Genomic DNA, 14,490 nt, shown 5'->3' on the forward strand with positions numbered 1-14,490 from the left:
TGTTTCCATGGGTTTCAGACCCCCACTAAGAAGCAGAACTGGGCAACACAATGGCTGATACCCACTTGCTAACCAGTAGGGGTCCAGTGCATGACCTCGTGAGCACATATTAAAAACATTTCATTCTCCATTCTATCCTGGGTTAATTGGTATTGCTTATTACTAGGCAGTGAGTTTGGAGTGCTTCAAAATGTTTCAGTCCTGCCAAAATGACCATGATCTGAAGATAGCCAGAGGAGTAATTGTAGAATATCAGTCAGAGAAAAAAGCTGCACAGTGGTTAAGTGGGTCAGACCCGATACATTTTATTCTTTTTTAAATAGACATTTAATTACTTTTTTTATTCTGGGGTTACACATAGCAATTCAATGCTTACTGTCCTTACTAGAGTAGGAATTAATATGGACCTTAAATAAGCTCAATATCTAATGTTATGCAAATACAGATTAAACTATCTGATTTTGCCATTAATGATGATAATTTAATTTTAAAATATATTTTTTTCTTTATCTCTGCATTCTGTTTTTTAAGGCTTAATGTGTCAAACTACATGTGGCTTATTAATATAATATTATACTTTTAGCATAATGTTAGTAATAATTTTGTGTATTATAATTGAAAAATTACCTTATAGAAAACTTCTGGCACTAAAAATTAAAACATATACTTTTAAGGATAAAATAACCTTATCATTAATAATATTTTGACAATAAAAACTAGTATTTTCAACCTATGTAGTGAAATCATGGAATTTTTAACACATGGAGAAAAATTTTGAGATCATAAGCCAATTCCCATATTTTAAAGTTGAGAAGGTAGAGATTCAGGGTACTAAATGACTTAGCCCTAATTCCCACTTGGTTAATTCCTGCCAAAATTAGAAACTGAGTGTTCTCTTATAGTATTTTTGACTTATTAAAAGAAAGTAATAATTAATTAGGCTATTTTATTAACTTTATGCATATTATTATTTCTGTCATTTTTGATGCACACTGTATAAACTTAGGTTTTTAGTATAATTAAGCATATGCAGAGGAATTTTTATTTCTATGTAGAATAAAATTGTTTTGGTAATCATACAGGCAATAATGAGACCAGATTAAATTTAATCCAATTTTTTTTTTAATGGACAATGGAAACCAACAATTATAAACACTCTGTAATGTGTGTGGTTACCTAATAAATGAGTTTTCCTTGATTTTTAAAATAGCCTTAAAAACATTTAGAATTGTGTTGACATTTTCTTACTTTTTCATAGACGAGGAGCTTTTCTCTGGAATGTATATAGATTTCATGGGCACAGATGCTGCTATTTTTCGAAGTTTAACCAAGAGGAATGCAGTCAGAACTGATCAGCACAATTCCAAATGGCTAAGTGGTAAGAAACATTTTCTGCATTTTGAGAATCATGCTTTAAACTGATTTAGTTCTATAATGAAGAAAGGTTAAAATGTTTGAAAAACTCAACTGTGATGTAATAATTCTGTACTCTATGACTTTAAATATTTAGGAAAAATAAATACTTGAAGTAGTCCATAGTCCATATTCTAACTCTTTATTAACTGTCATATAATTATCACAAATTAATAAATAAAAATGACAATGATATTTACTAAACAGGCTCATATGCAAGAATCTTCTCCAGTTGTCTACTTGTAGTATATAACAATTAAATATGCTATTTATTCATTTAGTCTGCTTGAATATTTTAATAATGTCAAGCCTGAAGATTTTCCTAAATTTATGACAGTTAGATATAATGACTAGGGTGTTTTCAGGAACTCCTATTTGTTTTATACTTAGATTCTTAAATGATAAAACTGGTATGTATAATTTTTAATAATTGATTTAGTACTTAGCAAAAATCATATGTATGATAACTTTGTGATTATCACTAGTCATTTATTTCTAATTTGGGGTAGAGTCACATGACATTCACATCATGAAAGATGCTCATTTGACTTTAATGTACAATTTCAATCGGTTGCTGCTGCTTAGAAGAAGAAACCACTACGATCTTTGTCATTTCACCCTGGGGATGGTTTCTAGCTGACCCTAAATTTGACAATTCATTTAACATTGCACAGCAAAGCATGAATCACCACAGTTCAGCATCTTACTTCACTGATAGGCAGGCACAAGAAAGCAGCGATTGTCCATTTACTTCTTCAATTTATGACTCCAGGACATCTGGAAATAGAGTATTCTAAAACTTGTTTTGTTCTTGAAATAAAAAATCCCTCTATGTCTTCAGATGACTGCATTTTTTTCCTTGAAAAATTTCCCCTTCATTTCATATGCTGTCTTAAGAAAAAAACGTTTTTGAGATCTTGTACTCCCGGCTCTACATTCTGCTTCAGTGAATTTGAGTTTTTATGCACTAGATTGAAAACTATACTTCAAAAAACAAACTTTTTTTTTCCCCTATAAAATGACCATTCAATTCCACGGGATATAGCTGGTAGAAAAGCATTTTGATTTGTTAGAACTCATCCCTGCACAAAGGATTTTTGCATTTACTGAACTTCTAGAATGTATTGCAGACAGGGAAAAAATAGTTTAAACTATTATAGATATATTTTGTAGCACTTGACATTCCAAATACAATATGTTGTGTGAATACAATTATTGCTGTTAGATTCTGCCTATGAACATGGAATTATTCTTCTATACTAAAGATGAAGAAGCCATATGCCTGTGATCTATTTGCATGAACTGTAGATGGATTTCCATCAGGAGTATATATATATATAGTCTTTGTATTTTTTCTCAGAACCTATGTTTGTGGATGCACATGTGATCCCAGATGGCACAGATCCAAATGATGCTAAGGTGTATTTCTTCTTCAAAGAGAAACTGACTGACAATAGCAGAAGCACAAAACAGATTCATTCCATGATTGCTAGAATATGTCCTGTAAGTATTAATCTTGTCCTAATTTGAGGAAAGACACAAATTTAAATCATATAAATATGTTTTCTTTTGCTGATAGTTTATTTTGCCACTTTTACTTGTAGTTACAAAATTAATGAAATATTGAGGGAGACATTTTAATTTACTGTTTATTCACATCAGTCATATGAGATAAAAAAGCTTGATTCAAGGAAATACTGTTTTCATGGTTTTACACAAATAAATGGTTTTTGTTTAATTTTTTTGCATTTAATGCATTTGTATTGAAAACAAATAGCTAAATTGTATGTTACAGAAAGAAACAATAATTCTTGTGAACAAAATATAGCAAAACCTCAATAAAGACAATTATTGAGGAATTTTTTTTTTTTTTTTTTTAGATTTTTATTTATTTATTTGACAGGTAGAGATCACAAGTAGGCAGAGCGGCAGGCAGAGAGAGGAAGGGAAACAGGCTCCCTGCTGTGCAGAGAGCCCGATGTGGGGCTCGATCCCAGGACCCTGGGATCATGACCTGAGCCGAAGGCAGCGGCTTAACCCACTGAGCTACCCAGGCGCCCCAGGAATTTTCATTTTCTAATGAAAAGAAGTGCATTAGTAAAATATAGTCCTAATTAAAAACAGTAAACAAAATAGTCTTCTGGTATAAATAGCAAGTATACATAGCAACTCAAAAAAACTCATGATGCCCTCTCAAATAGGAGTTTTATAGTGTTGCCCTGACTTATTTATGACTAACATACTTCGTGCAAAAGTATTTCTTAAAGTGTTCAGTGTTTTAAATAGTTTATTTATTTTTTTTTTTAAAGATTTTATTTATTTATTTGACAGAGATCACAAGTAGGCAGAGAGGCAGGCAGAGAGAGAGGAAGGGAAGCAGGCTCCCTGTCGAGCAGAGAGCCCGATGCGGGACTCGATCCCAGGACCCTGAGATCACGACCTGAGCCAAAGGCAGCGGCTTAACCCACTGAGCCACCCAGGCGCCCTTAAATAGTTTATTTTTAAATATTATAATATTCCATTAATTGTGGAGCTCATCTGCTTTTAAGTCATTTGGACCAAGGTAGTAGAGCCTGCAGAAGGAGTGAAAGGCTTCTGGACATACAGAAAAAAAAAATCAGGAGAGACTATTTGTGAATGACCCAAATGCCATTTTCCCTTCCCTAGCTGGAGAAATATATCTAGTGAAGCATCTGATTGGAAATACTGAAGATTAAACGATAACACAGAGAAATGAAGGAGAGAAAATAGAGCTATTGGAGACCACTTGGTATAAGTATAGCCCACTTTCCTGACCACAGTATACTCTGCAAGCTTCACAGTATACAAAAATTTATGTTCACTTTGAAGACAATGAGTTATTAGGACAAATTAGATTATGTGTTCTCCATAAATTTCCAGATATTTTCTCCATGCACCGTTGGAAGTTAGAAAGCTTTAGGGCATATATAAATTGAAACATTTACAGTTGATACCATACTATAGAAAATTATTAGTATAGCTATGGCTATTTTATAAAAATACTGTAGATCTTAAATATTCATCTGCACTGGTATGCACATGTAGTTAGCATTTCCACCCTTCAGATTATAACAAATCCTCAAGTAATCCAAGTCCAAGCTGAATTTTTAATGTACTTGAATATTTATTTAAGCTATCTGAAGTATGTTTTCAAAATGGTTTCAGAATGACACTGGGGGACTGCGTAGCCTTGTCAACAAGTGGACGACCTTCTTAAAAGCGAGGCTGGTGTGCTCTGTAACCGATGAAGACGGCCCAGAAACACACTTTGATGAATTAGGTACATGGATGTGAGATTGAGAAATGTTTTTTGAAAAAGAGTTTGTAAAGTTTATTTTAATAACCTCTCAGAAGAGGGTGTATTTTCCATGAATGCTTTAAGCATAAATAATCTGCCAATTTGAATGAATGATCCAGACACTGTTCATAAATTTCCTTAAGTGTTTTTTAAATCTGTTTTGCCTCTGAGTGCACTACTGAGACATTTAGTTCATTGAATTCACCATGATATATAAAGAAGTGTGTGTGTGTTTGAGAGCGAAAGATGTACTTGCATAATTTACATATGAATAATGATATATTTTTGCTTATCTGAAAGACTATGCATTTCATATATATTTAAATTCTAATATTCTGACTTGAAATCAGTTGGTATGAGAATGGACCTATATATTTTAATAGTTACTGAGCAGAATCAAGGTTGGTTGGGACCGTGTCAGAGTAGAAATTATAGACGTGTTCTCTAGTCTTAGTCCTCCTTGGTGACCCTGGGATTAAGTATTCTCAGCATGTGTGACATGAAGAGGGTGACACTTTCCAGGTCAAATAAGACTAACAATCTTATTCCTTTCTACCAAGGAACAATTCTCTTTTTAATCAGAAGAACTTGATACACATCATGTATCAAGAACACTAAGTGCCATTTAGAAATGACTTTTATTTTGCTTTAATCCATTAAAATGTAAAATGCTGGCTATTCTCAGATTTTGAGGCAGGTGATAAGGTAAGCAATAAAAATGCATTACAATATAGAAAAATCTCGTTCTAGCAGTTGTAGAAACTGGAATAGGTAGCTGAACTCTTCAAAAGCCAGCCAGTGTATTGATCATAGAAACAAAAGTCTTCGTATCAGCTTTTTTTTTTAAAGATTTTATTTATTTATTTGACAGAGAAAGATCACAAGTACGCAGAGAGGCAGGCAGAGAGAGAGAGAGAGAAGGATCCCTGCTGAGCAAAGAGCCCAATGCAGGGCTAGATCCCAGGACCCCGAGATCATGACCTAAGTGGAAGACAGTGGCTTAACCCACTGAGCTACCCAGGCGCCCCTGCATCAGCTTTTCTAGAAGAAAGTTCCAAGTATGACTTTTGTGTTATAACCTACTCACACATTATATTCCCCAAATTCTTTGCAAGTATGTTTATGTTTTAATGACTTAGGGTATTTCAGTCTTACCTGGGTTTTTTTAGGGAAAGCCAGACAGTTTAGCCTTTTGTTCACATATGGAAAGTCTTCTCTTTATTAATTTATTGCTTAAGAAGTCCTAAGTTCATTGTGAATTTAAATAAACACATCTTTCTTTGTATTTCCCAGCAAGAATCTTAATTTGCACAAGTGTCACTAAATTCAAATTTTTCTTTTAACTGTAACAGTTGATTGCCAACTAAGGGTTCCCACCAGAAATCTACTTCCAGGTTCTCATATGTGTTACTGAACCAAACTACCCATATGTTTGGCTTTGCTTTAATATACTTTAAGCTTTTTGTCATTAGGGGAATTATTGATTAAATTAAACTACCAATAGCTCTTTTGACCATAAACCAAAAAAGTCTTATTTTATATAAAGAAAAAAAGTCATTTTGAAAGAGTTTTCTTAAAAAAAAAAAAAAGTTTTCTTCCACATTCCAATTTCTAACCCTAGGTCAAAAAAAAATTATAATTTGTATTACTTTTTAAATTTAAAAAAAGTGGCATATTATCCTTAAAGGACATTTAGAAAATGTAGAAAAAAGGGGCACCTGAGTGGCTCAGTCAGGTAAATGTCCATCTTGTGATTTTGGCTCAGGTTGTGATGTCATGGGTCCTGATCTCATAGTCCCTGAGACAGAGTGCCCCTTGGGCTCCACTCTCTATGGAAAGTCTGCTTGAGATTCTCTTGTTCTCCTTCTGCCCCTCCCCAACTTGCACTCTCTTTCTAAAATAAATAAATAAATCTTTTTTAAAAAAGAGAGAACAGGGACACCTGGGTGGCTCAGTGGTTTAAGCCTCTGCCTTCAGCTCAGGTTATGACCTCAGGGTCCTGGGATCGAGCCCCGCATCAGGCTCTCTGCTAAGTGGGGAGCCTGCTTCCCGCCCCCACCCCCTGCCTGCCTCTCTGCCTACTCATGATCTCTGTCTGTCAAATGAATAAATAAAATCTTAAAAAAAAAAAAAAAGAGAGAGCACATGCAGAAAAAAGAAGACAATATTTCTATATTTCTGCTAACCATGGACACACACTGGTGATCTTATTGTATCGTGGTGTATAGGTTTACGGTTTACATGGTTCTCGTCTATATTATATACCACTGTGCCTTTTCCATTTAATATTACTTCATTAGCATGGTTTCAATAAGTTTGCCGTCTTTATAAACCACTTTGTGTTTGTATAATATTTTATTTAATTTACTCTACCATGTGCCTGTCATTGAGTTCATTTAGTTGTTTCCAGATTATAATGATGCCGCCAGAATACCTATCTCAATAATACTTTTCATAGTTGAAATTATTTTCTTAGGGTAAAATTTTAAAATACAGTTAATATTTGGGAACTTTAAAAGAGTGATGTTTTCCTTTTATAGAGGATGTGTTTCTACTCGAAACTGATAATCCAAGGACAACACTAGTGTATGGCATTTTTACAACATCAAGGTAATTATTAAACAATTACAGCTTATGGATTAAACAATAAACTTTATTGAGTAATAGTAATTATTACAAAATATTCTTTTCAACTTTTAATTTTACATAACATTCAGGTTGTAATTGTCCTGTTTTACTACTTTTGCTTGATTACCAAAATATGTTTAAGCTGAACTAACACTTTCAAAATAGGTTTGAACAGTGTTTTTGATGACTATATGCTATTTTTCTCAAAGAAAGGAAAACATGAATGATAATGCAGGAAGTATGTAAGCTATTTTGTTTTAAGTGTAAGTTTTCAGTAAGTGGAAGACTAATGTTTCACCTAAAACTTTTGGTATTTCTATTAAAATAAATTTTACTTCTGGAGCAATCTAAAATGATGACTCTTCAGAAACTAATAAAATATTGCACTAATTTTCATGTTCCATATGACGGTATTTCATATATTTGGAGATAGGTTTAATGTTTTCTAACTTCTCTGGGATATCCAGTCCCACTTGTCATATATTTCCAGACAATTGCCATATTCTCACCCTTTCCTAGAGATGCTTCTGTTTACTCATTTTACACTGGAATGTTACTCAGAATGCAACACAATACTCCAGCTGTGACATGGCCAATGAAGAATACAATGGGTCCCTTTTATGAGACCATCAATTATAAAGCAGAAACTTAAAGATTTTAGCATTCTCTTCCAGTGGGGCAAGCACAGCATAATTGTAAACTGTTAATGAGCCCTTCAAAGTAAAAGAAAATCACAGAAATATTGATTATAAATCATATTTACACTTGCCCTATGAAACTTGTAAAAAGATGTCCTTCAGGATGGACAGTTTAACTCCTGTTCTAACAGAGAAAGTAGTCTTGATTTAACTCACAAGGAATTGAACAAAGTGAAAAGAACCAAATTCTTTTTTTTTTTTTAAGATTTTATTTATTTATTTGACAGACAGAGATCACAAGTAGGCAGAGAGGCAGGCAGAGAGAGAGGAGGAAGCAGGCTCCCCGCGGAGCAGAGAGTCTGACGTGGGGCTCCGTCCCAGGACTCTGGGATCATGACCTGAGCCGAAGGCAGAGGCTTTAACCCACTGAGCCACCCAGACGCCCCAAGAACGAAATTCTTAAGAAGAAAATGTTCGTCCCCAAAAAATATTTCTATAGTGTTTGTTTTCTTCCCGGTAGCTTTTTGAAAAATTCAAAATTGTCATTTCTGACCAGTGACGCTAATGATTAATAATGTATCTTGTTTTTTCCAATGGGCATCTAAGTTTTCCATTAAGCATCTGATTTAGGAGATATATATGAATCACAATGTTTGTTTCAGTCAATCTGCCTTAGTAACATCAGAAATAGTCTTTAGTAAGGATCCAAACAAATTCTATGAGATTTTATTGATAAAGTTAATGTAATGAATCTCTTTCAGAGTCTGTTGTTTTTTTCTGTTACTAACAGGAAAAATACAGAGACTATGACAACAGACTTTTCTAGCTACTCTTTAGGATACATGTGGGAACATTCTCACATTAAAATAATCTTAAGGCAAAGAGATACCATTTTCCCTAATGAGATTTATTTCTCTGAGTTAAATTATGATAGATTGTATTGATGGTAACTTAGAATTCAAACTCATATTTTTAAATAAATCATCACTTTATTTTTTCTTATTAAGATAAGCTAGTTAGAAATTTCTTTACTTGTCCTATATTTTGGGAACATTGATGACTCTTTTATAACTTATTACTGCCTACTACCTCCATGGATGAATTAAATGTTTTAATATTTTATGTGTCAATGGCTTATTTCAAAATAATAGAAAATTTTTAGTTTTATAGTGTGTATTGTAGCATTCAAGTTTTCTATGATGAATTATATCAACTTTTATCACAAACTTTATCTGTTTTTTAAAATTGTATTTAAGAGTTAAGAAAATAAGAAAATAGATCTCTTTCTGTTTGTTTTTTTAGCTCGGTTTTTAAAGGATCAGCAGTGTGTGTGTATCATTTATCTGATATACAGACTGTGTTTAATGGGCCCTTTGCCCATAAAGAAGGGCCAAATCATCAGCTGATTTCCTATCAGGGTAGAATTCCATATCCTCGCCCTGGAACTGTAAGTATCCAGGAATGTTTCTTTGTTATTTTGGGTTTTAGAAAATATAATTTAACAAGATATGAATATCATGTTCGTGTTTATTAAATACAGCCATAGACCAACCGATAAACTCATTATAATTTTTCAGGTCACTTGGGACTTTACAAATATAGCACCCTCTACAGTTTTTTTCTATGTACTATTACTAATAAAATCTCTTTTAGACTTCAAGACAACTGGATATATGAAACAGGACAGAGATATTTCCTAATTTTATTCGCATAAAAGCCATAGCTTGGAAAGTGTTAACATTTTGGTGTCAGCCTGAAAGAATTTGAATGGTAGTTGCTTTTAGCAACCCTTCCTGATATTAATGAATCTCACCTATTTTAATAAAGGAATAACCTTACAAGAATTAATTTAGAGATAAAATATATGTGGACTTTGAATTTTAAGGGATATATGAAAAATTATATGCTGTGCATTTCTCAAAAAAAAGAAAATAGTATGTGTAAATAAACACAATGGAAGTGATGTTATAGTTCAATAAATATTTATGAACTATAAAATTCTGAGGTATATGGTATATTAGCAGTATTAAGAAGTACGTTCAAAGCTAACGTTTCTAGCTGAAGTTACAGATGGTGCACTCACAGATTGGAATTGAACTTTTCCTAGGACAACAATGATCATAGTCCTACTGTTTGTTTTTCATTTGGCCCCTTGTAATGCTTTATTGAATTCTAGAATATTGATTAGTTTTTATCTCTATAAAATGTCATAGAGTACACTGAAAAGAGACAATCAAGAGGAATATAATTTTCAACTGACTATCAAGAGGAATATAATTTTTTTGTATTTTTGCATTTCATAGAATATGGTTATATTTATAAACTGGAGCGATGTGAATAAAGAAGAATGTTTTCATGGAAAATAATTAAAAGATAATTGTTAAAATATTATTTTCCTAAAATGTTTCTTTTTCCTTTTTACTTGAATATGAAATTTCCTCCACCAAAATTCTTTCAGATATTCATCCCACATAATTTTTACGGATTATTGATTCACTTTATTTTGTGTGTTATTATTAGAGTTTATTTGCAGTGTATTATTCAGTCCCTTATTTTTTTCATCATCTTAAATTATACTGCTGTCAAATTTCTTTTAAAAAATAGGAAAAATAGTTTCCTAAGCCTTTAAACCCAATTTATTAAAAAATAAAAGAGCTCAAATTTGGTTCCCTGGCTAAGAAGCTCAAAGATTAATCATTGATATATCTTTTACAGGAACAATTAACTTTTAATTAACTGGAAAGATTATCATCCTTGCTCTTTAGCTGTGAAAGAATTAAATTTTAAAAAGCCGCACTTAATCATGGCTGGGGACAAAGTCCTATTATACAATTCATGGTCTTCTTATATGTGATCTCTTTTTGATGCTCATAGCTCAGAGAAAGTGAAAAAATAATTATTTGGTGTAACACAAGGAAGATATCGATAGATATATTGATCTTAGGGTACCTCAAGTTGGGATGTGTTGGATAAGAAGCAGAGATTATATAAGAGGAGGCAAAGTGAAAGGGAAGGCAAACAACTTTCAAATTCCATTATAACTTATGGCTCTCTTTATTTCATTCAGTGTATTTCATGCACTCTCAGGTGACTCACTGATAATCTATTCAAACTAAGTCTTCTTTTTGAGAATTATTTACTGTTTGAAGTTGACCAAGTCATTGCTTCATCTTAATACAGAAAATTAACAATTGTGATTGTATATGATTTCATTAATTGTTTTTTTTAACAACATACGTATACAGGAACAGCTGGGTTTGTAAACTCAACAAAATTCTGTTTTCCCCCAAGTATTACCTTAAGATAAATTTCCCAGATAAATAAAAACAGATAAATGAGAGCCATGCTCATTGGTTCAGGTTTGAGGCCTCAGAGCCTCAGTGAGTATATGTGGGAACTAGTTTATACCCAATTTACAAGAGCAAATTGTATGTGCCTCATCTCAAGTAAGGATTCACAGTACTAACTTGAGATCAGCATGGTGAGAATAGTTACAGTCTGAAAACTGACAAGTGTTACAATTCAGGGAATTTTTTTTCCTGAAGAAAAGCCACTCCTGTTCCTACCCCTCATCAAGACTTCACCAAAATGACAGTTCAAAAAGACTCTCAGGAATCATACTGAGAAAACCACTCATGTCGAATAGCAATTACTCTACATTAAATGTGGGAATAGATAAAAACCCTTTTAGTATAACAAAATAAACCAATGTTAAATTAGAAAATTTTGCTAACAGTCCCACTTTTCACTATTTCCAAGCTCCTAAGAATAAGCACATTTTTTTCTGTTGTAAAGTAGTATGGTGTAAACCAGGGCTTAGTAACACACATCTGGAGCTGACGCTGTGAAAAAAAAGGGAGTAGTCAGTCCTTGAGACATATTTCTATAATGTGGTTTCTTACATCTGGTGCTGAGACCAGAGCAGCTCCCTTAAATAAAAAAAATTGTCAGATGAGTGATCCTTAGGGAGGGAAACAGGCAGGGTGGAGGAAGACCTCTGGAACTCCTTCTGGAAAGCATACCTCCCAGAAGATCTGGTCCCTCCACCCTTCCCTGAGCAACACACCAGGAAGTCTCAGCTGTCTGACTCACATGGCCAGCGTCTGTCTTTTTCCTAGGCTTCCAGGGTTTCGTATCCCACTGATGTAGTAGGAAGACCTACAGCCAAGTGACCCAGAGCATTCCCTCTTCTTTAGGGCTAAAAATGTTGCTTCTGAAGTCCTCCCATGAAACATCAACTGTGATTGCTCTACTTTATTTCCCTATGCAGTAGTCCAGTTGCCGGGTCAATCTCATAAATCCATGACTGGATTCTTAAAGAAATGACAGGAGCAGGAATTGTCTACCCTCATTCTAGTGTTCCCTGTAGGTGATTCTTTTAAAGCCAGGTTGATGGCAATGTTAGCAAACTGCCCCAACTAGCAAACCCAAGTCATTGGGAAGAAGCCTGCCAATTGTGTCATAATGTTTTTCCATAAGTAATTGAAGTTTGTGGAAGAAACAAGACACCTTTGGTATGTTGCAAAGGGCGGCCAAAGACTGCATATTCTCTCTGTGGCTGAGCTAACACATGACATTATTCTGTTGCAACGTGTATAAAGCTCCCATAGAAAATTATTTTTGCTTATACACTTCTGTTTAAAGCAGAACCTAATAGAAGTGTTCTGTTTTAATGTCTATTTATGAGTGGACTAGAACCATTTGCATTCATCATTGTGCCTGGTACCTGGTACAGCAAGAGAACATGGAAAATCTGTGACCCACTTAGTGAGTGATGGCCAGAAAAAGAATTTTATTGCTGACACTTTTGTTGATTCCATGTATCTTTCGGTGATTCTTACATTAGAAATATTTCTAGTCTTCACAAATGTTTAAAACATTGTTAGGGAAGTTTACAATAAAATTAAGTATATAAGGGTTATAGACATGAAAAATGCATTATATGTTGTTTCATATCATTATTCAAGATCCATGAATAAAATAGATAATAAATACTATTGAAGTTTAGGGGAGAGAGAGAGACTGTCGTGGGACAGCCTTGTGTAGAGAAGGCATATAAAAATAGGAGACCGAGCTTGCCCTGAAGGCAGTCAGATTTGGATAACTTAGGTGTGGAAAGAATAATATTCCAGAAAGGCTACAGCTTACATTATAAGGCAAAGATAGAAATTAATAAGCGAGTTCTAGAAGCTCTGCCTGAACTAGCAGGACTGGAATAGAGCACTCCTGTCAGCAATGGTGGATAAATGGAGGTAAAATGAGGATCACCTGGTACATAAGTATGACTCTTCAGCTATATAAATCTTTGGGCTTTAAATAAAGGGCCTAGATTATCAAGGCCTTAAGCATGAGCTCAGTTTCTCTAAAAATACAAGTTCCAAAGACTAGTGCCAGAAACTACCACAGATTCTGGAATGCCATTTATTTATGTTCATAAATTTATCCGTACACCACTCATCTTGCAAGTGTTTAGGTCAAGCTCCCCCTGACCATGCCCGTCACTCCTTCTCTGACTAGTTTTGCTCTTATTTTCTGTAGTCTTTAACCTCAGTTCCTACCTCTTTCTTCCACTTTGTGCTCTGTGATCCATCAATGTCCCAGGAATTATAGTTTCCTAAATATTCCATTTTTTTTTTCTATCTCTAAACCTTTTCACCAACCCTGAGAGCCTTAAGTTCTCTTCTAGTCTGAATTCATTTAAAAAATATTGCATCTTATGCATATATGGCAATTGATCGTGAACCAAAATTGTTATTTATCTCATATTTTTATAATCTTCTAAATTATTTATCTTATATTTGTCTGAATTATTATTATATACCTTATTTTACTTTGAATATGCCCATCTTCCTTACTAGAATACTTATGTCTACAAGATGATGGTGGCTTCTTATTATGTCCCCCACTGGGCACATCAAAATGCTTTTTGAATAAAAAGTAACCAAAGAATAGCTATGTGAATTAATACATGAATATATTAATATTTTTTTAAAGATTTTTTATTTTTTTAATTTATTTGACAGAGATCGCAAATAGGCAGAGAGGCAGGCGGGCAGAGAGAGAGGAGGAAGCAGGCTCCCTGCCGAGCAGAGATCCCGATGCGGGGCTCGATCCCAGTACCCTGGGATCATGACCTGAGCCGAAGGCAGAGGCTTTAACCCATTGAGCCACCCAGGCGCCCCTGAATAACATTAATATTGGAAACTAGGACCATATATGTGAGATTTAGGAGCATCAGAAGTTGGCAGATGTCAAGGATACCTAAAAATAGGAAAGAAATTTGGTTGAGGGCAACAATTGCTGATACTTCCTTAACATGGCATTGTTATTGTTCCTAGCATTTCACCCAACACTTTAGTAATCAAAACACTTAAAATGTCTTTACTCAAAAAAGGAGTCTTATCACTCCTTGATAAACAGAAAACTAGAACTGGAAAAAAACAGCTTAAAGGAGAAGTTTAAACCGAACTACTTAATGACTATTTGTAGAGT

General features: G+C 33.9%; 1 protein-coding gene across 1 annotated transcript in view; it reads left to right on the top strand.

Annotated features, from left to right (window-relative positions):
- The window catches only part of SEMA3C (semaphorin 3C), a 174,245-nt gene that overhangs the window by 105,723 nt on the left and 54,032 nt on the right, over nucleotides 1-14,490 (top strand). Inside the window, exons 7-11 of the mRNA XM_032873255.1 lie at nucleotides 1,259-1,378; nucleotides 2,774-2,916; nucleotides 4,600-4,714; nucleotides 7,273-7,342; nucleotides 9,301-9,445. Of these exons, the coding sequence (XP_032729146.1) occupies nucleotides 1,259-1,378; nucleotides 2,774-2,916; nucleotides 4,600-4,714; nucleotides 7,273-7,342; nucleotides 9,301-9,445 (593 nt within the window). The remainder of the gene's footprint in view (nucleotides 1-1,258; nucleotides 1,379-2,773; nucleotides 2,917-4,599; nucleotides 4,715-7,272; nucleotides 7,343-9,300; nucleotides 9,446-14,490) is intronic.

The sequence above is a fragment of the Lontra canadensis genome, unplaced genomic scaffold (assembly GCF_010015895.1).
Source record: "Lontra canadensis isolate GAN:19392208 unplaced genomic scaffold, GSC_riverotter_1.0 scaffold48, whole genome shotgun sequence".
NCBI classification, from domain to species: domain Eukaryota; kingdom Metazoa; phylum Chordata; class Mammalia; order Carnivora; family Mustelidae; genus Lontra; species Lontra canadensis.